Source organism: Epinephelus moara, chromosome 1, assembly GCF_006386435.1.
Source record: "Epinephelus moara isolate mb chromosome 1, YSFRI_EMoa_1.0, whole genome shotgun sequence".
Lineage (NCBI taxonomy): Eukaryota > Metazoa > Chordata > Actinopteri > Perciformes > Serranidae > Epinephelus > Epinephelus moara.
In genome coordinates, this window is record NC_065506.1 from 49,358,648 (window position 1) to 49,375,564 (window position 16,917).

At 42.9% G+C, this 16,917-nt stretch overlaps 1 protein-coding gene across 1 annotated transcript in view; it reads left to right on the top strand.

Moving 5' to 3' along the window:
* Window positions 1-14,530: 14,530 nt before the first annotated feature.
* Window positions 14,531-16,917, top strand: part of LOC126396339 (NLR family CARD domain-containing protein 3-like) — a 13,157-nt gene continuing 10,770 nt past the window's right edge. The window contains 3 exon segments of the mRNA XM_050054359.1: window positions 14,531-14,598; window positions 15,180-15,308; window positions 15,836-15,964. Coding sequence (XP_049910316.1) covers window positions 14,531-14,598; window positions 15,180-15,308; window positions 15,836-15,964 — 326 coding nt within the window.

Consider the following 16,917-nt stretch of genomic DNA (forward strand, 5'->3'; position numbering starts at 1 on the left):
TCCTCTTCCTCTTCTTCTTCCTCTTCCTCGAGCAGGCAGTTGGTCATTGTTTACCTGGCCAGGTGCCTCCATGTTCAGAAATTGTATTGATTCTGGTCAAGCTCTATATGTATGTTTGGCAAAAATCATACTCATGGATAGCACCTGTCAGGTAACTAAACATACCATTTGACTGGTCATCTGAGATGTGTTACACACCCCCTTTATTAGTCAAGTTCTAGATTCACCTGAGTCAATTTATCAATCAGCAAAAGATATTCATATCATGTAATGTGATGTTATACATGGTATTATGTTCCTGACTAATTTTGACAATTGAATGAACTCTTGTGCATGTGATGGCTGACACAATAAAATAATGCTGACATGTTTTGGAGAGTAAAACCATTTGACTGACAATCAACAGTTAGTTTAGATCAGCAAGATATATACAATTGGTAATTGTGCTAACTGTAGGCAACTGTAATCAATCATTTGCAAAGATGTGCTAGACATTTGCAAGTTGTGCAAACTGTAGACAATTGTATTTAATCATTTGCAAAGTGTGCTAAGACATTTGCAATTTGTTGAAAGGAATGAGAATTTGAAATCTGTTGTGAAGAAGTGCCCAGTGGTTTGGAGGGTTGTCCATGTTGTTTTGAGAATGTAATTTCTGTTTCAAGAAATGAGCCAAACCAATCGAGAAAAACTGTAATATACACCATGCTCTCTGTCTGCTGACTCGTATTTTCTCTGAATCAAATATATTTATATATATTTATATATATATATATATATATATATATATATACTCTGCTGATTTATTCCTGAGTAAAGAACGTTATCCTCTCCGTCTTTCTCTTGACTGCTTGTCACCTGCCTGCCGCCGTTTGACGGTGACACAGACTTTGAAAATAAAAGCATATCCTAAAGATGATGATTTGGATCAATGTTTTCACTTTGAATCGATGACATTGGATCGTTGATCAATAAATCAATGAATCGATCCACATCGATGGATCATGACGCCCCTACTGTTTGAAAATAGGGGAGTTGAAATGTGGGCTTTTCTTTTGGGCATGCATCTCCACTCAGCCTTACACTGGCAGTGAGTTGGTTTGTGTGCAACATCTCCATGACAACGCACAAAGCTGAACAGACAAGAGGCCGTGTGCCGCAAACTGCAGTAAAAACCCAGCTGAGACGCATATTTTGAATGTGCTGTATACATGCACAAAGAATGAATTCTCTGCAGAGCCCTGAAGCCCCGCCCCCAATGCTGCACAGAGCGCTGTTCACGTGTTATTCAATACTGATCGTGTCACGTACACTCAGCAAGTGTGAGGGACATCAGATGAATGATGATTTTTCCAAATCTGATTTTACACCAATTTGCTCTCATTAAAATTAAAGCCAACAGATCGTCTCCTGAAACTGACTGAAAAGTTCATTTCAGAGAACGCTGATATGAGAGCGATGAAAATGAAACTAAACCCAGAGATGTTAACATACAACTCACAAAGTTACTGCAGTCGTTGTTTATTGTACGATCAAACTCTCTCCTCTCTGTCAGGAGTCCTGCTCCCTACAGTATTCATACAGCGGTCGAACTGGTTACCATCCCATTGAGCTAGTGGTGGAGGACTTCCCCAACACACCCATCACTCTATCCTACTCTGACGGATCCCGCAGAGCAAAGACACCGCCTTCAGCAGTAAGGGTTAGACGTGACCACGGAGCCACAGCTCCAACCACAGCTGCTCCAACTACAGCTGCTCCAACTACAGCTGCTCCAACCACAGCTGCTCCAACCACAGCTGCTCCAACTACAGCCGCACCAACTACAGCTGCTCCAACCACAGCTGCACCAACCACAGCTGCTCCAACTACAACTGCTCCAACCACAGCTGCTCCAACTACAGCTGCTCCAACCGCAGCTGCTCCAACTACAGCTGCTCCAACTACAGCTGCTCCAACCACAGCTGCTCCAACTACAGCCGCACCAACTACAGCTGCTCCAACTACAGCTGCTCCAACCACAGCTGCTCCAACTACAGCCGCTCCAACTACAGCTGCTCCAACCACAGCTGCTCCAACTACAGCTGCTCCAACCACAGCCGCTCCAACTACAGCCGCACCAACTACAGCCGCTCCAACTACAGCTGCTCCAACCACAGCTGCTCCAACTACAGCTGCTCCAACTACAGCTGCTCCAACTACAGCCGCTCCAACTACAGCTGCTCCAACCACAGCTGCACCGACCACAGCTGCTCCAACCACAGCTGCACCAACTACAGCTGCTCCAACCACAGCTGCTCCAACTACAGCTGCTCCAACCACAGCTGCACCAACTACAGCTTATCCAACCACAGCTGCATGGACCACAGCTGCTCCAACCACAGCTGCTCTAAGTGCACTTCCTCTGCAGTTTACTGTTCGGGGTAGGGTAATGTTTATTTCTCTGCATATTAACGCCACTGATTTAAATATTAACATTTGATCAGTGTCTTAAAGTCTGTCTCTCCTCTCCTCTGATTTTCAGTGGACTCACACTTTGCCCCTTCATGCCTTGATGGTGATTACTTTCCCATTTTCGTGTCACCAACTCCGAGAAATGGAGTGAATCTTCCTGCGTTTGTCAACCAAACCCTCGAAATCAAAGTCAGATCCAAAGCACAGCACACCACGTAAGGAAATGCTACGTTAAAATCATCGTATCATGTTATGAACAGAACAGAGATTTGTACAAAAGAAACATTTCCAGGGTCGACTGCCATGGTAACAAACAAACCTTAAACATGATGAGAAAACAGGACTGACTCAATAAGCAGGTTCTGATGATTGAACAAAGTGTTTTGGTTCAGTTATTTCTTTTAAGTTGAGACAACTGAGTTTAGAGATGTTAGAGACTGTCTGATAAATACTGTGCACCTATATTACACTTTAAACAGTTTTATGTTGTTAAACAGACTTAGTGCACTGTTTAGTGAAAACTCTCCCCATGTTTAAAGTTAAGAAAATGATGTTTCTCTTATAGGATTAATGGCCTGATTGTGACTGGACCAAAGGGAATTTCAAAGCGGAGAATCTCCACAGGAGAATATATCATAACATGGACACCAAGTGAAAATGAACTGAATGATCATTTTCCTATTTGCTTTGTGTCTGAAGCAGCAGACAGGTGAGTTTTAAATAAATCATCTGGTTTGATTTCACAAGTTAAATGAGAAAACTTCTTACACTTTGAACACATCAGATTTTTATTAATTTCTTCTTTCATGTTTTTGTGTTTTCACATCAAACATTCCCCTGTGAAACATTTCATATCATGTCGATCTCTCATATCTCATGTTGTATTCGGTATCTCAAGTTTTTCGGTTAACCTTGGGGATTATAAATCATCATGTGCCCCTCTCCCTTATGGAGTCCCCCAGGGGTCCATTCTAGGGCCAATCCTTTTCTCTATATATATCTGCTCCCTTTAGGTGCTATTATTAAAAAACATGGCATCTCATTCCATTTTTATGCCGACGACAGTCAAATCTACATGCCCCTGAAAGCCAATGACCCTAATTGTATAGAGCCCTTGTCTGAATGTCTAAAGGACATTAAAGTTTGGATGGCTCTGAACTTTTTAAATTTTAATGACAGTAAAACCGAGGTCATAATGTTTGGACCCAGTGGTGCCTCCAAAGCCCCTCTTGACCTGGGCTCTCTTACTCCTTACGTCAAAACCACTGTGACAAATCTCGGGGTTAAAATCGATAATTGTTTTAAAATGGATCAGCAGATTAATTCAGTTGTAAAATCCAGCTTCTTTCAGTTAAGGATTTTATCAAAGGTTAAGCCTTTCCTTTCTTTTAATAATTTTGAGAGGGTCATTCATGCATTTGTCTCCACCCGACTTGATTATTGTAATGCCCTTTATGTTGGTGTTTCTCAGGCCTCCCTCTCTCGACTCCAGTTAGTCCAGAATGCTGCTGCTCGACTATTAACTGGAGCACGCAGGCGAGAGCACATTTCCCCCGTATTGGAGTCCCTCCACTGGCTTCCTGTATATTTTAGAATCCAGTTTAAGATTTTATTGTTTACTTTTAAGGCTTTGAATGGGCTGGCCCAATCCTACCTTTCCGATCTTTTGAAAAAATGTGTTTCATCACAGTCGTTGAGATCAGCGACCAGATCACTTCTTGTTGTCCCAAGAACAAGGTTAGCGCAGAGGGGAGACAGAGCCTTTGCAATTGTGGCCCCCAAACTCTGGAATGAGCTGCCCCTCCAGGTTAGACTGGACTACCCTCCCTGTTTTTAAATCTCGTTTAATAACCCACCTGTTTTCGTCGGCCTTCTCTGCCCCTGTATGAGAGTTGGCAGCCTTTTGTTGTCTTATTTTGTGTTTTCTTTTCTTGTGTTTTATTTATTGACTTTTGTATATCATATTTGATGTACAGCACTTTGGTCAACGCTGTTGTTTTTAAATGTGCTATATAAATAAATCTGTATTGTATTGTATTCCAGATATGGCAGAGTCTATCAGTCAGAGCTACGCTGTGTGACTGCTGACGTTGCACACCATGGTTAGTTGGCTCCATTTCAATTCTAAGCATATAGTTTATAATGTAGGCCACAAATATGTTGAATAACTTATAATAACATATAACGTAGATACCCCGACCACATCATCACAGTGACTGATGAATGTTATATATCTCACTCTGTTTGAAGAGACCATCGTGACATGCAATGAAACAACAATAACGGTGGAAGTGGAGAAGTCCTACCTCATCAGACGCAACGAGAACAACTTACATCTCATGGACTTCAATGACGCTTCCTGCGACCTGACAACACACTCCAACAGTACCCACCTGGTGGCTGTCGTGTCGCTGAACACATGTGGAACCCTCATAGAGGTACAGCACCAGAACTGTATCACAGTGTGCGCAGTGTGGCAGTTAAACCATTTTAGCTTCATGCGCCACCGAGCAACTTTACAAGGAATGAACGGGGCCCTGCCGCCCCTGCTGTATCCAGTTCTCCAAATTACATCCATGAAAATAACCCAAACCTCCAAAACAGAAAATAGCTGATGCAACAAAATGGCAGTTGCTCTGATTATCGCACTATGTTAGCATCATTAAAAAGGTTTCAGGAAAGATTGGTATGCTTGTTTTAGCTAGTATTCCTTCCTTGTCACTCAGTAGTTTAAGATAAAGACAAAAGCTAAACATCATTTCTCAGTTAGCTTAATGGATGTATAAAGAGAACTGGATACAGCGTAGGAGGCGGAGCCCATCCCAGAAGTTGTCGTTCGAGGTTTGGTAACTCTGTCAAAGTGGTTTCAAAGTTCGGTCCACTTCCTGGGGCCCTGGATAGCACAACTAGCTGCTTTTCGGCTAGTCACATTTTTGTTGTTGGGGGTAAGCCCCGACAGCTAAAATGTCTTTTCCCAATTTAAATTCAGCATGCCTGGTAGCCAGACTTCTTATCTGTGATAATTGGTACACCAGAATTAGACTGTTGATTTTGACACTGACATCACAAGTGCTACAAGTTGAAGCTGCTTGTCTTAGAATATTTTATGTTTCTAAAAAAAGTTATGAATTAATTTTTCTGAATCAGTAATTAGACCCACTAAATTGTACATGTCACTATTTAACTAGTGGAGTGTCTGTTTGCACCTGGGTGAGAATAGAGAGGTTATGAGCCAAAGACGTCATGGTTAACACTAGAACTAGCCAATCTCAGATATTCTCTGAGATTAAAGTGATAAATGAAAAAGAGAAAACTCACAAATGAAGCGCCAAACAGTCATGTGACGCACGTGTGAAGACCGACACCTTATGGAGGGAGTAGGATGTGGTGGATGAATGGATGAATCACAGGACTTTCACACAGGAGACTGGGGTGTGAGTCAGTGTCGGTTTATTACTTTTAGATTTAGTTGACTTGTTATTTTCAGTTTGTAGGATGTGTACAGCTGCTGAGTAGACCTGTTTGTGTTAATGTTACGCCCAGGAATATTCACACCCAGGTGGAAGTTAGCTCTTTACACCTGGCTGTAAATAGCATGGTTGGTACGGACACCTGGGTGCTCATAGCATCTGTCTTTAGCTGGTGACTTGCAGTAGTGACAACTGTTCAACTGCTTCCTTTCCAAAGTTAATCAGCCCATCTTTTATTTTTAGGAGGATGAAGAAAACATCATCTTCAAGAACGAGATCACATCTGCTGATCCAAATGAAATCATTTCGAGGCAACACGACGTGGAGATCGCCTTTGTCTGCGCCTATCCAAAGCAGACCAACCTGACGCTGGGATTCACCCACAAGAACCCATATGCCTTCACAGAGAGGGGCTTTGGTGCTTTCACCTTCGAGTTTGAATTCTTCGAGAGCCAGCGCTTCAGAACAAAAGTTGACAGCAGCACTTACCCAGTGGAGGTGTACCTCAAACAGATGATGTTCATGCAGATCGAGGCGACCACCTCCATCCCCAACACAGAGCTGTTTGTGGAGTCCTGCAGGGCGACTCCGTACGACAACCCAAACTCTCGCATCAGCTACACCATCATCGAACATGGGTAGGTGTACGTGATGAAAAGACTTTTGTGTGGTTCTTGATTATGAAGAGAGATGCCTCTGTCTCTAGTTACTAACCTTTGTGTCTGCATAATGTCACAGGTGTGCGAGGGACAACACAGTGCAGGTCTACCCCAGCTCCAACTATCAGTTCAGATTTGGAATGGAGGCTTTTGAGTTCATTGGTGCTCATGAACAGGTAAGGTTACTTTATGAAAACTCAGTGTAAAATTTTATTTCATCAAACCTTTTCACTGCCTGAACATTTAAAAATCATCCAGTATGAATAAATAAAAAAAGCACTAAACCCTGGCATCTCTTTGGTGTGAAGCGTAAAGTCCCACCGAGGTTAAAGACAGGAAACACGGAACATTAAAACCCTACTGTATGGGAGTTTAAATAACCAGAGTTCTTATTACGTACACACTTTGAGAGTACAAACAACTTTGTCTGACTTTACCTCCTCGTGTCTGCAGGTGTACATCACATGTTCGGTCATCCTGTGTGAGACTGGCCTTCCCAACACCAGGTGCTCTCAGGGATGCATCAGTTCAGGGAGCCATCGCAGCAAAAGGGATGTTGCAGGCCAGACTGCCAGACACTCCATTTCCCAGGGACCTTTGCACCTGGTGAAAACGTCTGACAGCCAAGGTGAGTGTGCTCATACACTGTGTTCAGATCACAGAAACACCTGCAGGTGAATCAACATCTCTCTGAAACAGCTTCAACAAAAACTTAAGATTACAACTTTCATGAAGAAGGATTGTTGCAGGACTGTTGTTGGACTGAATTAGCTTCAGTTTGGTGTACCTAATAAAATGGCAACTCAGTGTGTACACATGTAGCACATGTTATCAGATTACCAGTTACACTGCAACACAGCCTCACAGTAATATGTGAAATGGACACGACCTTGTAACAACACAGTGCGTGGGCACAGAATGTGTTAAAATGACGTGGTGGCGACACAAAAACAACAGTGAAAAATCTGTAACGAACAGTCGCAGTTTCAACCACGTCGTTAACGTTGTGAAAACCCGCTGTGAGCCCCAGTGGATCGTTTTGTAACTTTTCAAGCAAAAGACTTGGACACGCCGTCCACCTCAGAAACCACAGGTAAAGGTGCGGTGGGTGAGGCTAATGCACCTAGCGATGCTACAACTGCTGCTGCTGACACGTAGCGTTTAATAACAATTAGGTAACGGTCCACAAGATGGCGCCTCTTGATTCCAGAGTTGCTCACCTGGCGTGTACACCAAAGAAGTTCTTTAGCTTCTGGATTTACTCCTGCAGTATGCGGCCCACTGAATATGCACAGTAGTGTTTCACCCGTCAGCCCCGCCCACAAGTTCCCGCTCGGCTCATAGACTTGACATAGTGATGACATCACAGATTTTTAGATGAGAGAAGCCCAAAAAACTGTTGAGAGAATTATCTGAGGAGCAGCTGGAGACAGTTTGATACAGTGTGTGTGTCCCTGCTCCGTCTCTCTGGGAGCTGAGGGCTCCTCGGCCTGAAACACGCTGAAGACTCCTGTTTTATAATATTACAGGTTATTGTTCCTGAGTTTGACTCTGGTTTTTCTCCTTGTCAGTGTCTGGCCCGAGCCTGAGTCTGGGCATGAACCTGGTCTTCATCGTTGGCTGCCTCCTGGTGTGTGGAGCGGCGATCTACCAATCCAGGAGGTCCAAAGCTAAATACCAACTCCTGCCAACTTCTGAGACAGACTGAAGACAGAGAGGCCATTTTGATCCCCTCTGATGATGAGAAAGATTCTCAGCTACTGTGTAAAGCTTTCATAGTCTGAGTTTTTTATATGTTTTTATGAAGTACTGCTGGTTTGAATCATCGTCGCCTGTCACAGCACCAGCACAGCGTCTGAATGAAAAGTTTTTGGGTGTCTTTGCCTGAACACACGAAGACTTATGAATTTATACTTTCAGGGGTTAAAGGGAACATTTTAGTCACTTGATGTATCAGTTTACTGATGAAGTATTATTCAAATGTCTCTGCTCTTACTGATAGTCTGTTATTAGCTGTTAGTGTGTGTTGTGTGCCATTAGATGTGTCTCCATTCACCTCTTTGTATGCACATTTTCAGTTTGTAATATCTCTAAATATCCTCAAAAAGTTTTTATGCCTGGTGGAGGTGGAAAAGTTGGTGTATGGATAAAAGGTAAATGTGACTAAGTGCAATGGAAACAGATTCAGTGAATAAATGATGACGTAGAGTCATCGCACAGACCACTGCTGCTCTCTTTGTCGTCTCTGGAGGATTTGAACAGCTTCTGTCTGCACACAGGGCTGTCAGCACAACTCTTCCAACAGCACACAGCTGTAGCATCACCTCTTTAAATGACCCACTGTGTCTCTACATTAGAAATCCATTGATTTCCTTTGTTTGAGGTCTTTTAATCACATCATGTCGTTGCACCAGAGTCCTTATTAATGGTAATCGATCACAGCTGGCTGTACTAAAATGTGGTGTTCCACAGGGATCCATTCTAGGACCCTTGTTGTTTTTGATATATGTTAATGATCTTGCCAATGCATCAAGTTTATTGTCACCTATATAATTCGCTGATGACACAAATATCTTTGTCACTGACAAGAATTTTGATTCCCTTATTGCCAAAGCAAATGCTGGACTTCATTTTTCCCATTGGTTTAAGTTTAACAAGTTATCACTCAATGTCAAGAAATCTAACTTCATTATTTTCAGAAATAAGAACAAGAATTACAATGCAGACAGAGCCAAAATTTATATCAATAACAATGCACTTACCCTTCTTATTTACAAGCAATCCATAGATTTCAGAAATCCTTTGTAAGAATTGCCACCAACTCTTCTTATTTAGCCCCAACTAAACCATTATTTAAACAACTGCAACTACTCACAATTTATGAAGTCAACAAGTACCAAACAGGGGTTCTTATGTATGAAGTCATTTGCCTTCCTGCATCTCTACCTATTTTTTTTTCTAACTCTTATTATCATGCTCATCTTACAAGAAGAAAGAATGACTTACGCATTCCTTTCTGTAGGACCTCTGTTGCTAAATTCTCATTTGTCTATCAGGGTGCAGTGCTGTTGAATGATATAAAAAATCTAACAGAATCATGTTCCTCTTTAAATACATTTAAGACCAAGCTTAAAAAATCCCTACAGATGTTCTAGTCACCTGTGTATCATTGTGTTTTGTAAGTATTTTTATTTTATTTCATTCAGCTTTGTAATTTTTGTTTAATGCTGTATTGTATATATCTGTGTGTATGTGAGGAAGATATGCACATGTGTGTCTGTGCATGTGTGTGTGGGGAGGAGTGGTATGGGGTGGGGGTGAGTGGGGGGGTTAAGTATAGTTATTTATAGGTTTAAGAAGGGAGGGTCGCTTATAAGCCCTTTGGGCTTTATGATCTTTCCTGCACATTTTAACTTTTCTTTTACTGCTCTTTCTTCCTGAATGTATGTTTGTAAGTGCAAACAACAATAAAAAATAAAAATAAAATAAAAGTCCATATTTGAGAACCTGCACCTGCCCATACCAGTAAAGCTCAGTACCAGAGCCGACCTGTTACCCATCATTGTGTCGAAGTCAAAGCTGCTCCCGCCCACACCTGTTTATACAAGTCCCACGACCCGACCCACACCCTCATGGCTCCAGTCCCTCACATGAAGCTGGTTCTCAGTTCTTGAATTGGACGTCTCTTTGACTGGATGGTGAAAACATTCAATCACTGTCAGGTTAGGAAACATTTTAGCATGCTCCTTCCTTCCTGGGCTACCTGTCCTGGTGCAGGGCTCTGTGTTGCACTCTCTTCTTCTGCAGTGGCACCTGGCTGAAGAATTAGCGCCACCTGCTGATTATCTTGATGAACCAACTCCCAATATTCACGTAACAGAAGTTGATGGAAAGAGACACAAGTCCACATTTGGATGGAAACCAAACTACTGTGACCTGAGCTGTTCAGCTCTGAACCCTCACATCATCATTTACAGGTGAACATGCTTTGACTTTCATATTCACAGACACTTCATCTCATTGCATTACAAACAGCACTAATCTGTGCTTAAACCGTGCGTACAAACGTTTTATCCACAAATCAGGTATTCATTGATACTTTCCTACTTGAATTTGTTCGTACTGTGCAACCTACCTCAGACCATACGTACGGACAAATGATGAAGGCCTGTAAACACACACCTTTAACCACATTGCACAGCGTATTAAAACCACATTCATGTCCAAGTATTATCAACTAAAGTTCTTAAAGTACTCATTCTGCAGTAAAATGTCTCCTGTGAGTGCTGAACTCAAAAACATGACATGAAGAGATTATTCTTACTGATGCGTTCAGGCGTAAGCTGCTCTTTACTGCTGATTATGTTCTTGGTTAATCAATGAATTGATCGGACAGTTTAAAGACAGAATAAAGTGAAAAATGCCCGACACAGTGTCCCAGAGCCCAAAATGGTACCAAGCTTGTTTTGTGCTGTCGAAACTCCAAACCCAAAAATTCCATCCATCCATCTTCTAACCGCTTCATCCTCTTGAGGGTCGCGGGGGGGCTGGAGCCTATCCCAGCTGACATTGGGCGAGAGGCAGGGTTCACCCTGGACAGGTCGCCAGACTATTGCAGGGCTGACACATAGAGACAAACAACCATTCATGCTCACATTCACACCTACGGACATTCCCAACTGTGGGAGGAAGCTGGAGTGCCCGGAGAGAACCCACGCTGACACGGGGAGAACATGCAAACTCCGCACAGAAGGGCTCCCACACCTGGGATCGAACCGGGAACCCTCTTGCTGTGAGGCGACAGTGCTAACCACCACACCACCGTGCCGCCCACCCAAGAATTCCGTGTTTATTATTTGCAACACTTTGAGCCTGCTGAATCTCTAATGTCTGACGTCTCATCTGTTTTATAGGTGTGTGTATGTGTGTGTGTGTGTGTGTGTGTGTGTGTGTGTGTGCGTCTGTGTGTTGGTCTCTTCTGTAGTAGTGTGTTATAAAGTGTTGTAAGATGTCCTGATAAGAGAGGTTAGAAGTCGGAGTGTCTCTGGTTCCTTCACTTTGTCCCTGGCTGAGACGCAGATGTTTCCTCCCTGTTAAGCCTTTGGTAAGTGACAGTTTTCAGTGTAGAGTGACTCTCAGCTGATCTCTGATCTGTTAATTTAAGGAAACTGTAAAATCATAAATTCAGCTGTTCAACAAGCTGCAGTTTGTGTTGAGAGGAGCTAACGTTAGCCTCCATGTTCAGCAGCCTCTCTAACAACAAGTGAAGTTCTGCTTTGAAAATATTACTAAGGTAAAAGTACATAAGTGTTATCAGCTAAATGTACCTGAAGTATCAAAAGTGAAAGTACTCATACTGCAGTAATATGTCTCCTGTGAGTGTTGTACCATGATGTGATGAGATTATTCATATTTAAGCAGCATTTTACTGTTTGTTGAAGTGAAGCTGAGTTTGATCAGTTTTATTTGGAGCTTCGGTGAATGTTTTTATCATTAATCAATAAGCATTTAAAAGTTCTTTAAAGTTTTGTAAAGTAGCAAGTAACTACAGCTTCCAGATAAATGCTGTGAAGTAAAAGTATAAAGTAATATACAAGAGAAATATTCAAAGCACAAGAAACCTTAAAGTTATACTTAAGTGCAGAACTTGTGGCAGTTGCCGTTATAGTTAAACAGTGCCCGGCAGTGTCGGGGGAGGGGGGGTGGATGGGTCCAACAAACATCGACTTTCACCCGAGAAAGCGGTGTTAGTGTCCCGTAAGATTATAAAGCCAAACCCTGTTCATTTTTTTGTAACCCCAACCAGGTGTGTGTGTTATTGAAGGAAAAAAACATCAGTTGGTGGTGTTGTAGCGACGTAGTGCTTTTATTTTGAAAGAGACTGTATCAAACTGTACATTTCCTGTGAAAACAGAAGTGTATTTTGAAAACAGACAATGCATGTAACAGGCTGAAGTTGACACGGCGTCCCAGAACGTGAACAACCAACACACCCAGGGTACCTTGGACGTCATATGTGGACGTGGAAAGTCCATGACCAAACGTGGACATGTGACGAGGTCACAGTGAGGATGTGATGCTTTGCAGGGCTGCAGGAGGGATCATGGGAGTTTGCCCAGTCTACATGTGTTTTGCAAACCTGGAGAAGGCTTATGATCGCATAACCCAGGAAGTCCTTTGGGGAGCACTGTGAGAATATGGGCCACTGAGGTTGATGCTATGACCCATATGGTCCCTGTATAACCAAAGTTAGAGCTGTGTACGTGCACTTGGCACAAAGTCAAACATATTTTCAGTGGGTGTGGCCTCCACCAGGGTCGTCCGCTGTCACCGACTCTGTTAGTTACAGTCTTGTTACATCGGTGAGCAAATTTTTTAACAGTGGACTAATGTGAACGTCAAACAGGGAAGAAGTATTATTTGAATTTAGAGAGTTTCAGTGTGTGTGTGTGTGTGTGTGTGTGTGTGTGTGTGATTTTAAGTTTAAGTTGCAGCTTTACAGTCGTTGTGAGAACAGCACCGAGTAAATAAAGCAGGTTTTTTATCAGTTAATGAGCTCAAAGTCTGAGCCAACAGTCCTGCAGTAAATCCTCCCTTTATAAAACAATATAAAACTTGATTGATCCTCAGAGAGTAAATTAAGGTCAGGTGTGTTTCCTGGGATTGCATGGCTCAAATGTGGGTTCATCCCAATACCTGAGGTCTGTACTACGAAGCAGGAAGTGGAGTTAGCGAAGTAACTTCAGGGTTAACTCTGGGTTTTCAGTACTATGAAGCTGTTTCTCTTTTTCCCGGGATAAATCACCATGGTTACTGATGCTGAACAGCTGACCTGCTCTGGAGCAGGTTAACTTCAGGGTTTTGGATCACAGCCTGTCAACAGCCTGACCTCTGACCAATCAGATCACTGAAGAGAAAAAGTCTGTGGACAAAAGTCTGTAGTCTCAGGTAAAAAGAGTAACCCATATATTGTCAGTAGTAACAGGAGGTCATATCATTGTTCCAGTCCTGAACTCCTCTTCACTTCAGAAACAGTCTGGTGTTTCTTTAAAGTGTTTTATGTCACATATTCAGAGGTGTTTCATCATCATCCAACTTAACACCAAAAAATAGTCTGTGCTCGTCACATAGAGCCTGATAATACCTACACTTAATATAAGTCTCAGCCGATGGTGAATATTTGGTGTTTTTCAATATTTCTGTTATAAGAGAACAGAGTGCTGTTTACATCCTGCATCACTGACATTTCAGTGTCTCGCAGTCGCGGGAACTTTTAGTCCTGTTTCATGTCATATGAAGCTGCAGTAATTCAGCAGCTGAATGTCTTCCACAGGCCTGCACTACGAAGCCAGTTCAACTTACTCAGGATATCTTGTCATTATCTGGCCTGACTAACCGTCACATCAGCCGTCTGGTTAACCCGTACTACAAAGCTGGATAAAAACTACTTAGGTCAACTCTGGGTTTTCCTGTCGGGGCTGTTACTGATGAGTGAACCATGAATGAAGGAGGCTGCCTCATATCATATGTGATGAAACGGTACCAAAAGGGTCGGTGACTGCGAGACAGTAAAATGTTAAAGGCGTGTGAAATAAACGAAACTCTGTGATCTTCTAACCGCAGTTTAGAAATATTGAAAATACTATCCAGAAAGTCACCAATGGCCAAGTCTTAAATTACGTGTATCACTACAAGTGACATTAGTATAGTAGAGTACTGCTCTGACTGTGTCACATTAAACACTTAGTGTAACAGCAGACTGTTTCTGAAGTAAAGAGTGGAAACATAATTCATGTCTGATGACGTCTGTCAGCTTCGTAGTACTCGAGTTAACCCTGAAGTTACCTCACTAACTCCACATCCTGTTTTGTAGTACAGACCTCTGGGAACGCTGTCGTGTTGTTGTTGTAGTGACAGAGTGAATTTCTCCCAGCAGGTGTGGACGCTGCTATGGATCAGTGTGGGGACACAGAGGAGGGGGTCCGTCCCTCTAAAACCAGCCAGGCTGAAGCTCAGAGGTGAGACGATGAAGATCTCGAACTGTCCACAACTCTATTTCATGTCAGAGCTCAGCACTCACATCACTCCACAATCATTATTCACCCTCACTGTCGCTCCAGCCTCTGAAGTACACTTTGTAATTCTAACTAATTTTCTTTGCTAACTGTGAAGCCCCTCCCACTGTCATGGAGGATGCTCCAGCCAGCCCCCTTCGGGCAGCTGGCTGACATGGGAGGGTCGTTGCCTTGATTAAGCTCACCTGGGCCTTCAGGCTGTAAAACCTGCCTCACGCTTTCACTCACGCTGTCCCTTCCTGCAGCTGACGTCCACCCTGCATAATTGCACCTCTGCAGCACACCTGACACACATCCATGCATGGCTGTCATTACTGACTCTGCTGAACGACACGCTTCATTGTTCATTTAAGTCAACCAATCTTTTGTTTGGACACCGTACGTGTCACATTCACTGAGCCAGGTTGTGACAAACCCGACGACTGATTAATCAATGATCCACTGAGATGAAAACATCATTCAACTGGTGACTGATCAAAATTCATCTTTTTTAAACTCTTTTATGTGTTAATTGTTCCTATCAGGATTCAGCAGCAGAGACGAGACTGTCCTGAACCTGGACCTGAACCTGAACCCAGCTGTGTGTCCATGAAGAGTGACTGGTCTATGGGCAGCCCCATTCACTTTAAAGTCAGACGACCTGCGGATGAACGGTAAGACTTTAAACTGGGGAGTGTTATTGTCTGACTCTGCTGAGAAGATAAATCACATCTTGGTCCTTCACAGTGGAGGTGGGCGATGCCAGAAAAAATGATCTGATGCATAGTAACACCAGGACCAGAACCACCGGTCACATTTCAATACTGACAGTCTTCATTATTGATAATAGCTAATGTGCAGACATATAGGAGACAGACGTGTGTCATGATTTCTGAGGTGAAAACATCAGGTGCTACATCTGAATTTTCATCCCCATGGAGTGATTTGCCAAACATCAAGTGCTTCTTCATACTATTGTCTGTTAATTATTTGATCACATGCATAAAACCACTTTTGTACTGGTGTCCAGGTGGGTGGACACTGGTAGGTGGACACACACACACACATGTACAGAGCAGTGAGCTTGGTGGCATTAATCAAAACCAGCGTTGTAACTGAATATGTCGACTAAAGTTCTTTGCTTACGTGCTTATTTTGATGGCTTTTAAATAACATCTCATGTGTTAATTGTTCCTATCAGGATTCAGCAGCAGAGACGAGACTGTCCTGAACCTGAACCTGAACCTGAACCCAGCTGTGTGTCCATGAAGAGTGACTGGTCTATGGGCAGCCCCATTCACTTTAAAGTCAGACGACCTGCGGATGAACGGTAAGACTTTAAACTGGGGAGTGTTATTGTCTAACTATGCTGAGAAGATAAATCACATCTTGGTCCACAGCTTGGTAGTTTGTTGTAGGACTGAACAGTATTTAGTGTTTCAGCAGTGACATCACAGAACACACCTGTTCTCTCAGAGAAGATGGTGTTTTAACTAAATCAGGCCCAACATGTTGAACTGTATCAACATGTTTGTGGTGCTTTGGTGAACTGGTGTTAACGTGCAAAGCTCGAAGGTTGGATGGACTGAGCAGCACATATGTTGGAACAGGAAGTGGTTGCAGTCATCTTCTTCTTATCAGATGTCAGACCATGAGAACTTTCACTGCAGTACACTGTCCATCCTATTCCCTGCATCCTGCTGCTGCTTACTCACCTTCTGAAGCAGCAGCAGGGACCCTGTCCAGGTAATAAGGAAACCCAGTTTGATCCACCTGCTGCACAGGACTGAACAGGAACTATCTGACTAGGGGGGGTCAATCAATCAATCAATCAATCAATCAATCAATCAATCAATCAATCANTCTTACCAGATGTCAGACCATGAGAACTTTCACTGCAGTACACTGTCCATCCTATTCCCTGCATCCTGCTGCTGCTTACTCACCTTCTGAAGCAGCAGCAGGGACCCTGTCCAGGTAATAAGGAAACCCAGTTTGATCCACCTGCTGCACAGGACTGAACAGGAACTATCTGACTAGGGGGGGTCAATCAATCAATCAATCAATCAATCAATCAATCAATCAATCAATCAATCAATCAATCAATCAATTTTATTTATAAAGCCCAATATCACAAATCCCAATTTGCCTCACAGGGCTTTACAGCATACGACATCCCTCTGTCCTTATGACCCTCACAGCTGATCAGGAAAAACTCCCCAAAAAACCCTTTAACGGGGAAAAAAACGGTAGAAACCTCAGGAAGAGCAACTGAGGAGGGAT